Source organism: Scyliorhinus torazame, chromosome 18 (genome assembly GCF_047496885.1).
Source record: "Scyliorhinus torazame isolate Kashiwa2021f chromosome 18, sScyTor2.1, whole genome shotgun sequence".
In the NCBI taxonomy this organism is placed as follows: Eukaryota; Metazoa; Chordata; class Chondrichthyes; order Carcharhiniformes; family Scyliorhinidae; genus Scyliorhinus; species Scyliorhinus torazame.
The window spans coordinates 3,504,984-3,519,127 of record NC_092724.1 but is presented as its reverse complement, the minus strand read 5'-3'; the positions used below and the strand labels follow the sequence as shown (position 1 = coordinate 3,519,127).

The 14,144-nt window shown below is 46.3% G+C and overlaps 1 protein-coding gene and 1 long non-coding RNA gene across 4 annotated transcripts in view; one reads left to right on the top strand and one right to left on the bottom strand.

The window, feature by feature from the left end:
• The window catches only part of LOC140394900 (uncharacterized), a 153,439-nt gene that overhangs the window by 81,897 nt on the left and 57,398 nt on the right, over window positions 1–14,144 (bottom strand). The window lies entirely within an intron of this gene.
• The window catches only part of cbarpb (CACN subunit beta associated regulatory protein b), a 237,467-nt gene that overhangs the window by 208,099 nt on the left and 15,224 nt on the right, over window positions 1–14,144 (top strand). For all 3 annotated transcript variants that reach the window (XM_072482065.1, XM_072482066.1, XM_072482064.1), the window contains exon 9: window positions 2,147–2,330. In XM_072482065.1, coding sequence (XP_072338166.1) covers window positions 2,147–2,330 — 184 coding nt within the window. The remainder of the gene's footprint in view (window positions 1–2,146; window positions 2,331–14,144) is intronic.

The window sequence follows — 14,144 nt, the reverse complement described above, 5'->3', positions numbered from 1 at the left end:
TTAGTCATTTGTTTAGAGGTTCAAGCAAACCATGACATAACCAATAAAACAACGGGGAGTGAGTGGACATCCAATACAAAATGTTCGTGTCCAGAAACAATGTGGAAATGGATTGAAGTTCCCAATGAGCTCTTTTAATATTCAAAACATGAACACTTAAAACAGAGCTAAACAGAAAATATGTCAATACTTGGAGCAAGAATTTGCATTTAAATATGAGAAAGAACTTATTTGCAAATCTTTTGTCGTTCACAGCCTCAGATCATCCAAAACACTTTTTTATAATAATAATCTTTATTATTGTCACTAGTAGGCTTACATTAGCACTGCAATGAAGTTACTGTGAAAATCCCCTAGTCGCCACACTCCAGCGCCTGTTTGGGTACACGGAGGGAAAATTCAGAATGTTCAATCCACCCAACAAGCACGTCTTTCGGGACTTGTGGGAGGAAACCGGAGCACCCAGAGACACAGGTAGAAAGTGCAGACTTCGCACAGACTGTGATTCAAGCTGGGAATCGATCCTGGGACACTGGCGCTGTGAAGCAACAATGCTAACCACTGTGCTACCATGCTGCCCACAGGGTGAAGTAGGCAAGTCTTGCTACAACCAGGACTGAATAGCGTGCAATTCACATTTCCATTAGGGGTGCAATCCATTCCACGATTCAGGACATGCAAATAGGCCAACATTCTGTAGCACAAATTGAAAGTAAATCCCGGCCCAGTGGACGTTCTAACCACAGGGTCCGGAGTTAGCGCCAAAGAGCCTGACAACTGGAGCTGATCTTGAGCACTCCACTCACCACACATTCACTGCAGCCACCAAGATGGCTCAGAGAAGACATGCCCCCGATTTCGGGAGTCTGAGATAGACCCACAGGCCCATGCCAATGAGGAGAGGAGGGAGACCCTCTACCCCAGTGTGGGCCGCAGACTCAGGCCTGCCCTCCTGAACAGTGCCTGGAAGGTGGTGGCAGAGGCAGCCTGTGCTGCCAGCCTCACCAGGAGGTGACAGCATGATCCTAAGGGATTGGGGGTTACTGGTGAGGTGATTTGTGGGGACCAGTTCTGAACGGCACTCGCTCAAGGTCTCCAAGGTGAAGGGGATAGATCCCAACGCTTCGGGTACCTTCGGTTCTGCACATAAGTGAGACAAACTTTCTTGCTCTCGTATGCAGATTTGCTAAAATGTGATCCTGCCCACAATGGGCGGGATTTACATTGCAAAGTCTCGCGAGATCGCATTAGATCTCGCAAGACGTTGCGAGCCGGTTAGATCCCAGGAACGGGGTCTCCTGGCTTTTAATGGCCCATCTGTGGCGTGGCGAGCTGCTTTTCGGGTACAGCATGGCCAATGGATCACCCCAGTGTCTCTAATTAACTACTCTGCAGGAAACCCTCTTAATATAAATAAATGTCCATTAACCCAGACCTTTACGATGCTTTATTTGCATCTCTAGCTCCAAAAAGCCTGGCTGTCTTGCAAACCAGAATTTTTAAAAACACGACTGCAGCAGTCACACACACTAACCAGGCTATACTAACCGACACTCACTAACCTTACTGCACCAAATACATATAATACAATGTCTGAAATTCCAATATTCATCGCAGTTTAAAATAGATGGCTTTGTTAATCTAGTACACACAGGCGTTTGCTGCCATTATGTTAATTAGTGCACTAAAAGTGTAGAGGAATTTAGACTCTCTAAAATGAAGCCGTCAAAGTTGTGGAATTGTGGAAGGCTTCAGATTCCAACGACAGTAGGGTAAAATATCCATGAATAATAGAGCGAGCCTGGGTGACTGTACACCCCTGCGTGCTTACATAGTAGGAATTTTGAAAAATCTTTCCCGCTGATACAAATGAGAGAAAGTGAAAATATATAAAATATATTGCTGCATATTGATTTCAATAAATTGCACATTATGGATACAGTAGATGAAAGGAAGATAATAATGCAAGCAAAGGATACCTCAAGGAAGAATGCAAAGATAAATAATTTTAAATGTCTCCTCTGTGGAAGCAGGGTTTGCTATTGATGTCCATCAACAAGCAGTATAACTGCAGTCTAAAAGGCTTTCAGTGTTTACTTACACATTTGCATTGTCATTTACTAATGGAATTATTTGTGTTTGCTAGGGTCTCCAAAGAGACACCAGTTCCATCGACAGCGGGCTGCCAGTGAGAGCATGGAGCATGAAGACCAGGATCCTCACCAGACAGATATCATCCAGTACATTGCCCACACAGATGATGTCACCTTTTGCACCGCTTCAACCCCATTTGTACAACCTCCCTCCAGTCCACCTCCATCAACTGGCAGGTATTGTTCAATCTGTTGGGATCTATGCATCTGAACTATTTATTTTTGCATTTGCAATGTGAATTTAGATCATTTATTATAAGAGGTGTGTGCATTTCAATGGTGTATGATTCTGTGTGCAGAAATGTATGTATATGGGTGCATATACAAGTATGTATGAGTGCATATACTAGTGTGTATGAGTGCATATACAAGTATGTATGAGTGCATATACAAGTATGTATGAGTGCATATACAAGTGAGTAATGAGTGCATACACTAATGTGTATGAGTGCATATACAACTGTATGAGTGCATATACAAGTGTGTATGAGTGCATATACAAGTGTGTATGAGTGCATATACAAGTGTGTATGAGTGCATATACTAATGTGTATGAGTGCATATACAACTGTATGAGTGCATATACAAGTGTGCATGAGTGCATATACACGTGTGTATGAGTGCAGATACTAATGTGTATGAGTGCATATACAACTGTATGAGTGCATATATAAGTGTGCATGAGTGCATATACAAGTGTGTATGAGTGCATATACAAGTGTGTATGAGTGCATATACTAATATGTATGAGTGCATATACAAGTGTGTATGAGTGCATATACAACTGTATGAGTGCATATACAAGTGTGTATGAGTGCATATACAACTGTATGAGTGCATATACAAGTGTGTATGAGTGCATATATAAGTGTGTATGACTGCATATACAAGTATATATGAGTGCATATACAAGTGTGTATGAGTGCATATACAAGTGTGTGTGAGTGCATATACAAGTGTGTATGAGTGCATATACAACTGTATGAGTGCATATACAAGTATGTACAAGTGCATATACAAGTGTGTATGAGTGCATATACAAGTGTGTATGAGTGCATATACAAGTGTGTATGAGTGCATACACTAATGTGTATGAGTGCATATACAACTGTATGAGTGCATATACAAGTATGTATGAGTGCATATATAAGTGTGTTTGAGTGCATACACTAATGTGTATGAGTGCATATACAACTGTATGAGTGCATATACAAGTGTGTATGAGCGCATATACAAATGTATATGAGTCCATATTCTAATGTGTATGAGTGCATATACAACTGTATGAGTGCATGTACTGATGTGTATGAGTGCATATACAAGTGTATATGAGTGCGTATACAAGTGTGTATGAGTGCATATACAAGTGTGTATGAGTGCATATACAAGTATGTATGAGTGCATATACAAGTGTGTATGAGTGCGTATACAAGTGTGTATGAGTGCATATACAAGTGTGTATGAGTGTGTATACAAGTGTGTATGTGCGTAAACAAGTGTGTATGAGTGCATATACAAGTGTGTATGAGTGCATATACAAGTGTGTATACAAGTGTGTATGAGTGCATATACAAGTGTGTGTGAGTGCATATACAAGTGTGTATGAGTGCATATACAAGTGTGTATGAGTGCATATACAAGTGTGTATGAGTGCATGCACAAGTGTGTATGAGTACGTATACAAGTGTGTATGAGTGCATATACAAGTGTGTATGAGTGCGTAATCAAGTGTGTATGAGTGCATATACAAGTGTGTATGAGTGCATATACAAGTGTGTATACAAGTGTGTATGAGTGCATATACAAGTGTGTATACAAGAGTGTATGAGTGCATATACAAGTGTGTATGAGTGCCTATACAAGTGTGTATGAGTGCATATACAAGTGTGTATGAGTGCATGCACAAGTGTGTATGAGTACGTATACAAGTGTGTATGAGTGCATATACAAGTGTGTATGAGTGCGTAATCAAGTGTGTATGAGTGCATATACAAGTGTGTATGAGTGCATATACAAGTGGGTATACAAGTGTGTATGAGTGCATATACAAGTGTGTATACAAGAGTGTATGAGTGCATATACAAGTGTCTATGAGTGCATATACAAGTGTGTATGAGTACATATACAAGTGTGTATGAGTGCGTATACAAATGTTTATGAGTGCGTATACAAGTGTGTATGAGTGCATATACAAGTGTGTATGAGTGCGTATACAAGTGTGTATGAGTGCATATACAAGTGTGTATGAGTGCATATACAAGTGTGTATGAGTGCGTATACAAGTGTGTATGAGTGCATATACAAGTGTGTATGAGTGCATGCACAAGTATGTATGAGTGCATATACAAGTATGTATGAGTGCATATGCAAGTGTGTATGAGTGCATATACAAGTGTGTATGAGTGCATATACAAGTGTGTATGAGTGCATATACAAGTGTGTATGAGTGCGTATACAAGTGTGTATGAGTGCATATACAAGTGTGTATGAGTGCATATACAAGTGTGTATGAGTGCATATACAAGTGTGTATGAGTGCGTATGCAAGTGTGTATGAGTGCATATACAAGTGTGTATGAGTGCATATACAAGTGTGTATGAGTGCATATACAAGTGTGTATGAGTGCGTATACAAGTGTGTATGAGTGCATATACAAGTGTGTATGAGTGCATGTACAAGTGTGAATGAGTGCATATACAAGTGTGTGTGCTTGTACATGTGTGTGTATGATACAAGTGTGTATGATTCTGTACACAAATGTAAGTGTGTGTGTGTGCATGCGTGTGTGCGTGCATGAGTGGGTGCACTCACAACCTTACCAAAGCTCTTGAGAGAAGAGTAACAGATTTCCAAGTTCTGAATGGCAGCTTTTCTGTGGATGACTGAATCACTGCTCGAGTTAAAATTTCTTTGCACTGAATATGTCACAACGGGGGTAATTTTGACTCTGCACGACCGTGTGAAATGGGTAACCATGGACCTGCAGCCTATTTTACATGTCTCTTGTCTTTTATTTTCATTTGTTTCAAGGGAAATTAAAAATGGGAGATGTGTAAAGTGAGCTACTGACCGTCCAGCACCATTTTTCACTACCTTGCCGAGTGAAAATTAACTTCAACAAGTTGGACTTTTTTTAGCGTCATGGAATCTGAATTATCCTTAACTGACACCAAAGGCTGAGAACGGTCAAATAACTTCCTGCATTTCAGGAAATAAAACTAAACACAAACTATGATGAGCGGACCCTGGACATTAACACCACCTTACCAAAGTGCGGAAAATCACAATCCAGTGACAGAGTCAATCAAATATTCCTCTGCATATACTAATGGAAGTTCAATCCTGAAGGCTCAGTTAGGGCCAGGCAGACACTTTCCTCATTTGACCTGCTGCTGTGCAGGTGACACTTTACCCCAATGACTTTATAAATATATTTAAAAACACAATACAGTATAGAATATAGCAGATACTAAGTTTTAAAACCCATAATTAAATCGTCCTGTTCATCTGATGCTGGAAAATTATTTCCACTCATTTTTATGTTTTACTGACAAGCTTAGGAATTTTTGATTCCTACTCAGGCATCAGAATTCATATATTCTTCCAGAGGTCTGTGCAACATTAATTAGTAAGAAGTCTTACAACACCAAGTTAAAGTCGAACATTAATTAGGCAAACAGTAATTCCGCAGGAAGGCTGGGGTGAGTGTGGGGGGGAGGGGGGGGGGGGGTGGGGGGGAGATGGTGGTAAGGGGGTGTTGGTGGTTGGTGAGCAGAATGACGTTGTTTGCTTCATGCCAAGAGATTACAAACATGGTATAAACATGTGGTGAATACATTCAGTGTAACTAAAGATGGCAAGATGAAATCTACTGACCTACCCACCCTACCGTCTCCCCCCAATTCATCGTGTGAGACTTTATTGTTACTCTGTATTGTCCATTTATTGGTTTGTTTTTGTCGTTCGTATTTCGGCTAATTTGATGGATAATCTGAATGTAAATGTTGTAGCATAAGTGCTCCAATTGGTAAGTGGAGTATACAATGCTGCCTACCTTAAGATGTGCTGTAGTTAGAGCCACGAAGAAGGAGATCTTCGCATTGTTCAGACTCTGTTTGGGCTCATATGTGTGCGTCCGGTTGAGTAATTTAATGCCAGCCTACCTAAAATCTGAGTTGGTGTACAAAGGAATGTAAATACTTGGAAATCTTTGAACTGGATGTAATTTGGAAGTGTAAACATGGCTTATCCATACTAATTCAAACTGCAACAGGTGATTCAATCTGAGGCTTTGAGAGAAGATGGTTTGGATTCATAGCAGAGAAGGAAGTGGCGATCTCATCATCTCTTCTCTAACCAGGCAGATCCTGAATTCCTGTTTGTACTTTGAGTGATGGCAAATCCTTTCCAGGAATCAACCCAGGATTAGGGAGGCATTGGACATTTCCTATCCAAGTTTCAGTTGGGCGGAGTGTAGAGTGTCGCTACACCGGCATCACTTCCTTACTGGAGATACAAAGAGATCAAATACTTCACACAGAACATCCACCTAACTGCCATTATTACTACCATCCTATCATTAAAAACCTTTGTGACTGATGGGTGAGTTTTCATAGGTTCTGAAGCAAGAATAGGGGAGGAATTTAGTTTCCAAAGTTCATATTAAACAAAATTCATTCTGATATGAATCAGCGTTAATGAGAGTGTCTGGGAAGCAAATTGAAAGTAACTGTTTGCATCTTTAAATTACATACTGACTAGAAATCTACTTCACTTGAAATTGACACAGACGTCCTGCTTGAACGGCACAATATTGAATTAAAGAATCTTCTTGCCAGTTCAGGGGCACAGGGCCAGAATTTGGCTGTCAAGGTGGGTAGCTCGAGTCAGGAAATTGTCTGACTCACTGGGCCAGCCACAGTAAAAAGACCTCGCTTTGGGGAGAGGTGTATGTGGTGGGTGCCGGATTGGGTCAGGCTAGTTGACCCAGAGGCAGCGTGTAGAGTGCCAAGGGAGGCTGGTTAGAAGGCCCACCTCAGTGCTCTGGGAATTCATCCCAGTTGCTTTAGACATTGTTAGGCTCCCTAGCCTTCACCGTTCATACCCCCTCACCTCATTACACCCTCATGGCCCCTCATATCCCCCAGGCTTACTGAGTGCCAACTCATGCTCCCCACCCACCCCCTTGGCCCCTCACACCCTCAATGCCAATTCAGTGCCACATGCGCTCCCACCACCATTCCCCAAAGGCCCTCTTACATAGCCTCCTACCCAGTATCGACCATGGGTAAACCTTAAGAGTCATGTGGAGATGAAGAAAATAAATGTCTTACAATTTATTACAGCTCCCAATGCTACACCCATGATAGTGAAAAAATCTCCCATCAAAGCTTTTAAATCTCTTTCAGTGGGTAATTTCTTACAAAAACAAACACACTTCTATTCGGCCCCACTTGAAAGACAGCTAATCCTTTAATGTCTGTGTAGAGTTTGCACATTCCCCCCTGTGTCTGCATGGGTTTCCTCCCATAGTCCAAAGATGTGTAGGTTAATTAGGGTTATGGGATTACAGGGATAGGGTGATGGATTGGGCTCAGGTATGGTGCCCTTTCAGAGGGTCAGTGCAGGCTCGATGGGCTGATTGGTCTCCTTCTGCACTGTAGGAATTCTATGATTCTAATTCTAATAGACTCTTTAAACTATCAATCAAACTGTAAACTCAAAATCCCCTACTGAGATAATTGAATCTTTTGGAACTCACCCAAGCATTCATAATGACACAATGATAGCCCTTGGTAAAATGTAAACAAAGAGCTCTGCTGAAACTGCACAACCAGATGCTACTTTTGTTTCTCTAACCTATGCTTGTCAACCATATGCTAATCATATGCACAACCAGATGCTACTTTTGTTTCTCTAACCAATGCTTGTCAATCATATGAGTCCTGCAGAGGATTTGTTTTCACTCTCACTGACAGTCACTGCCTTTTTTTAAAGTTTAAATAAGAAAGGAATTTAAGAACCTTCAGATTATGACAGTTCTACAGACCTTATCCACCCTTTAAGTGCATTTTGTCAAATCCATCAATTTGCAACCCCACATTGCAAGTCAAGACTCTTGCAACAGTCAAAATGTGGTCTTTTTGAACTCAGCACCAGGTTCAAATGACCCTCTTGAGTTTGGGTTTCCCTTTTGTATGTTCTTCCTCTGCCAGCAAATTTTGGATCAGTTGGAAATGGGGGTGGGTCTTCCACATCCGGATCCCGCCCACCATTTTCAGTGATCCACAGTCTTCCTGACTCCACAGAAATATGGCCCAGAGTTTGTTCATGTCTCACAAGTCCACCTGGAGTTATCTTTGGTCTTTGAGGACTTCACCTTTAGCCTTTCCTCTTCCAGCACGGTAGCACAGTGGATAGCACTGTGGCTTCACAGCGCCAGGCTTCCAGGTTCGATTCCCCGCTGGGTCACTGTCTGTGCGGAGTCTGCACGTTCTCCCCGTGTGTGCGTGGGTTTCCTCCGGGTGCTCCAGTTTCCTCCCACAGTCCAAAGACGTGCAGGTTAGGTGGATTGGCCATGCTAAATTGTCTTTAATGTCCAAAAAGGTTAGGGGGGGTTATTGGGTTACGGGGATAGGGTGGAATGGCCTCCTTCTGCATTGTATGTTCTATGTACATACATTTTAATCTCACTGTTGCACCTGACCTCAAATAGAACAAATTTATAACCTTCATTGTTGAAAGTAACTCCAATAGACCCAATTTCCTCTTCAATGCCAGATACTTTCTCCCCTCAATAACTCTTCAATCTCATTAAAGCATTGGGCTAACTGAGACTTTGATATATTTCTCCATATTTCCAGGAGGTTTTTTTTTATCACTTCTCTTGCACTTTTAGAACAAATACAAGGAAAAACCTGGGAGCTCATTGATCTTTTCGCAAGTCTAGCCTCAAATTTCTCATTAACCTCCAAATGTGCCATCCGATAGGTTCTTCCTCCTCCATCACACAATATCTTGCTCTGGCTCATTGTCCCTGATATTTGCGAGGGGGGAATGAGTGAGGAGGGAGGGAAGGAGTGAGCACAGTTGTGGCTTGGAAATTCTGGGGACACAGAACTTTGCAAGTTTCATAACAGGACCTCTTTATCGTTTTTAATTCTGGTTCCTGCCTGGCGTGGAGCAGATTTACAGGCAACAATGCTAAATTCAATCTATAGGAAGATGGTTATATAGCATGAGCTTTGTTTGTGAAAATAACATCCACTGCACCAGGGGGTGCAGTTAAGAGTCAACCACATCGCTGTGGGTCCGGAGTTACGTGTAGGCCAGACCAAGTAAGATGGCAGATTTATTTTCCTATTGGTGAATCAAATGTTTTTTTACCACCCTCGATGATGGTTACATGGGGGTAGATTTTCCAGTCTTGCTTGCCGCAGGAACCATCGTGGGTGGGGACGGACAATTGGACGGACTGTTGCGGCTGACCTCGGGCGGGAATTTCGGGTCTCAAAATGGGCGCGACCAGAAAATCTTCTCCATGGTCACCATTCCTGAGACTAGCTTTATATTCCAGATTTATTAACTGAATTCAAATATCACCAGCTGCCGTAGTGGGAAGTAGCAATGGATGTTTCTTGGACCTGTGATCACACCCTCTGTAGATACTATTCTACTTTCTGCTTTGTCTGACTTCACTGTCACTCATGAGAAAGTAAAAATGAATAATTCCAAATTAATAACTTTATTAACACATCTAATTATTTCCTGCAATGAGCCACACGTCATTCATATAAAAATATAAAGGTACGTCCAATTGAAAATGTTGTGAGAAATTTGGGGCAGAGGTGAGCGGATGGTGAAGATTAAGGAGAAGTGGGAGGGGGAGCTGGGAGGGGAGATAAACTGGGGAGTGTGGAGTGAGGCGCTACAAAGGATAAATGCAACTTCCTTGTGCGCAAGGATGAGCCTGATACAGTTCAAGGTCGTACACAGGGTACACATGACACGGGCAAGAGAGTGGGTTCTTTTAGGAGGTGGTAGACTAGTGTGAGAAGTGTGGGCAGGGAACAGAGAACCACTTACAGATGTTCTGGGGCTGCGGAAAGTTGGAGAGATTCCCGGGGGGGGGGGGTGTTCGCAGCGCTAACGAGGGTAGTGGGGGAGGAGGTGGAGCCGGACCCTTTGGTGGCGATATTTGGGATACCGGAGAAGCTGGCTGATGGAGAGGAGGAAAACCGATGTTGTGGCCTTTACCGCTCTGATTGCCCAGCGAAGATTCTGTTGGAGTGGCGGTCAGCAATGCCACCGGGGGTAGCGGCCGGGCTGGGTGAGCAATGCCATTGGGAGTGGCAGCCTGGCTGGGTGAGCAATGCCACCGGGGGTAGCAGCCTGGCTGGGTGAGCAATGGCACTGGGGGTAGTGGCCTGGCTGGGTGAGCAATGCCACCGGGGGTAGCGGCCGGGCTGGGTGAGCAATGCCACCGGGGGTAGCGGTCTGGCTGATGAGCAATGCCACTGGGGGTAGCGGTCTGGCTGGGTGAGCAATGCCACTGGGGGTAGCGGTCTGGCTGGGTGAGCAATGCCACTGGGGGTAGCGGTCTGGCTGGGTGAGCAATGCCACCGGGGGTAGCAGCCTGGTTGGGTGAGCAATGCCACCGGGGGTAGCAGCCTGGCTGGGTGAGCAATGGCACTGGGGGTAGTGGCCTGGCTGGGTGAGCAATGCCACTGGGGGTAGCGGTCTGGCTGGGTGAGCAGTGCCACTGGGGGTGGCAGCCTGGCTGGGTGAGCAATGCCACTGGGGGTAGCGGTCTGGCTGGGTGAGCAATGCCACCGGGGGTAGCGGCCTGGCTGGGTGAGCAATGCCACTGGGGGTAGCGGTCTGGCTGGGTGAGCAATGCCACTGGGGGTAGCGGCCTGGCTGGGTGAGCAATGCCACTGGGGGTGGCAGCCTGGCTGGGTGAGCAATGCCACTGGGGGTAGCGGCCGGGCTGGGTGAGCAATGCCACTGGGGGTGGCAGCCTGGCTGGGTGAGCAATGCCACTGGGGGTAGCGGTCTAGCTGGGTGAGCAATGCCACCGGGGGTAGCAGCCTGGCTGGGTGAGCAATGCCACCGGGGGTAGCAGCCTGGCTGGGTGAGCAATGGCACTGGGGGTAGTGGCCTGGCTGGGTGAGCAATGCCACTGGGGGTAGCAGTCTGGCTGGGTGAGCAATGCCACCGGGGGTAGCGGCCTGGCTGGGTGAGCAATGCCACTGGGGGTAGCGGTCTGGCTGGGTGAGCAATGCCACTGGGGGTGGCAGCCTGGCTGGGTGAGCAATGCCACTGGGGGTAGCGGCCGGGCTGGGTGAGCAATGCCACTGGGGGTAGCGGCCTGGCTGGGTGAGCAATGCCACTGGGGGTAGCGGTCTGGCTGGGTGAGCAATGCCACTGGGGGTAGCGGTCTGGCTGGGTGAGCAATGCCACTGGGGGTAGCGGCCGGGCTGGGTGAGCAATGCCACTGGGGGTAGCGGTCTGGCTGGGTGAGCAATGCCACTGGGGGTAGCGGCCGGCTGGGTGAGCAATGCCACTGGGGGTAGCGGCCGGCTGGGTGAGCAATGCCACTGGGGGTAGCGGCCTGGCTGGGTGAGCAATGCCACTGGGGGTAGCGGTCTGGCTGGGTGAGCAATGCCACTGGGGGTAGCGGCCGGCTGGGTGAGCAATGCCACTGGGGGTAGCGGTCTGGCTGGGTGAGCAATGCCACTGGGGGTAGCGGCCGGGCTGGGTGAGCAATGCCACTGGGGGTAGCGGTCTGGCTGGGTGAGCAATGCCACTGGGGGTAGCGGCCGGGCTGGGTGAGCAATGCCACTGGGGGTAGCGGTCTGGCTGGGTGAGCAATGCCACTAGGGGTAGCGGCCGGGCTGGGTAGCAATGCCACTGGGGGTAGCGGTCTGGCTGGGTGAGCAATGCCACTAGGGGTAGCGGCCGGGCTGGGTGAGCAATGCCACTGGGGGTAGCGGCCGGGCTGGGTGAGCAATGCCACTGGGGGTAGCGGTCTGGCTGGGGGAATTATATGACTTTCTTCAGCTGGAAAAGATCAAATACGTGTTAAGGGGTTCGGCGGAGGGTTTTGAGCCGAGGTGGGGATGGTCGTGACTGTGTTTGAGGAATTGTTCATCGCAGGGGATGAGGGGGGAGGGCGAAAAAGGGAAAACATTTGTACAAACTGTATAGTTCTCTTTTGGGAACTTTATTTCCCGAATTGTTTGTGTGTTGCAATTTTTCATATACGTTTGGAACAAAATACTTTTTAAAAAGAAAACACAAGAAATTTTGAGCAGAATTTTAACTGATGGACCTGCCAATGGTGGGAGGGGTACACAAACGTTAGCGGTGTCAGGTTTGCTGTAGCTTTTTAACTGAGTCATGGCATTTGCACCCCAAGTCCTGGTTTCCCAGCCAATCTGAGCAGTTGGACGTGATCCTGAACCTTCCAGCTTCACTGTTTAAATGGACCCTGCCAGGAGTCAGATTGGCTCCATGTTACAACTGTCAGGACACAGGCAACACGGATAGAGCCGCAATGTGGGAAGGCTAACCCCCCCCACCACCACACCGGCCACCACAGTCCAATTCTCTGACGCATTCATGGAGGTCATGATGTGGACGTTTTAGGGTCAGAATAGAGATACTTAGAAGAGGCCTGCCTCTGAAAGAAAGCAGTCATGGCTGGATGTGGTTGAAGAGTTGAGCTGCAGGAACGTGGTCCCTTGCTCATGGACACGTGGCTAAAAGAGGTTCATCAACCTCACCAGGGTGAGTACCATGCCACAATCACCTCTCACTGACTTCATGAAGCATCCCCTGCACATTACTCCTCAGATTAACACAACTTGCCGCTCCACCCTTCATCGCTCATCATCGAGGCATGTCGTCACATCCACATCTGAACAACAACCACAGACGCTCACCCCGATTTCCATCCCTCACAGTCACCTCCATAAATGCTGCCCCTCCATTTTCTCATCACGATCCATTTCTCACACTCACTACTGTGCTTTCTCATCTTTCAGGACAAGAGAGGGCAGAACTCCAGGGAGCAGCAGAGACCTGTGGGTGAGACTTCCAGTCTTAAACATTCTGATTGCTGTGGAGGATCACACACTAAGAATTAGCAGAGTGGCGGAGAACATGGCGATTGGAGATGGAGAGATGAGGTCTCACAGATACCTGGGGACACAATTAAATATCACACAGCCAAATGGGACACTCACTCATCTTGTTTGGTGTCACCCATAACTGAAATATGATCATCCACACAGCAACTACGTTGAACCCTTTCCTTTTGTCAGTTCTAATTCATGTATTTCATCTCCCACAAGTTCGTCAGGAGTAACGCAGGAGAAGGCCAAGGAGTTCTCAAATGAGGTCACACACGCTGAGAAAGCACCGACACACAATTCATGGCCACACACCACAAGCCCAGATACATACACACAGTGGGGCCTATATGCCAGGTTGCTGGTTTCTCACATGGTGAGCCACACATTGCAAGCGAGCAAGGCAGGTGTTGGAGACGGGGAAAGCAGAGGAGAATGCACATCAGAGAGTGCACGAGCCACAAGCTCTGCTCAATTGGAAGCAGTTATCCTCCACTGGACTGCCCTCGACTGGAGCCACAGCAGAGAATGTGTGAGGCTCTGTCAACATTTCCAGGGAACTCTGCAGGAACGGAGAAAATTGGAGGGGTTTGTCTCCAACATGAGTGCTGTGAAATCTCGGGTAGTGGCACTGATGTCCGAAAGAGAGACCAGCTGGCACGGCAGGGTGCTGAGTCTATGTTGGCGCTCACCAATGACCCACACCCTCAGTCCCCAGTTTAAATAGTTTGCAGGAAAGCCTCAGATTAGCCATTCAGTGCTCTCTAGCTCTTGGTTTGCATGAAGTGCAGGTCAACCATGAGACAGAAGATGGCAAACGGGCACATGAAATTCTGCTCAAAATGCTGCAAAACCT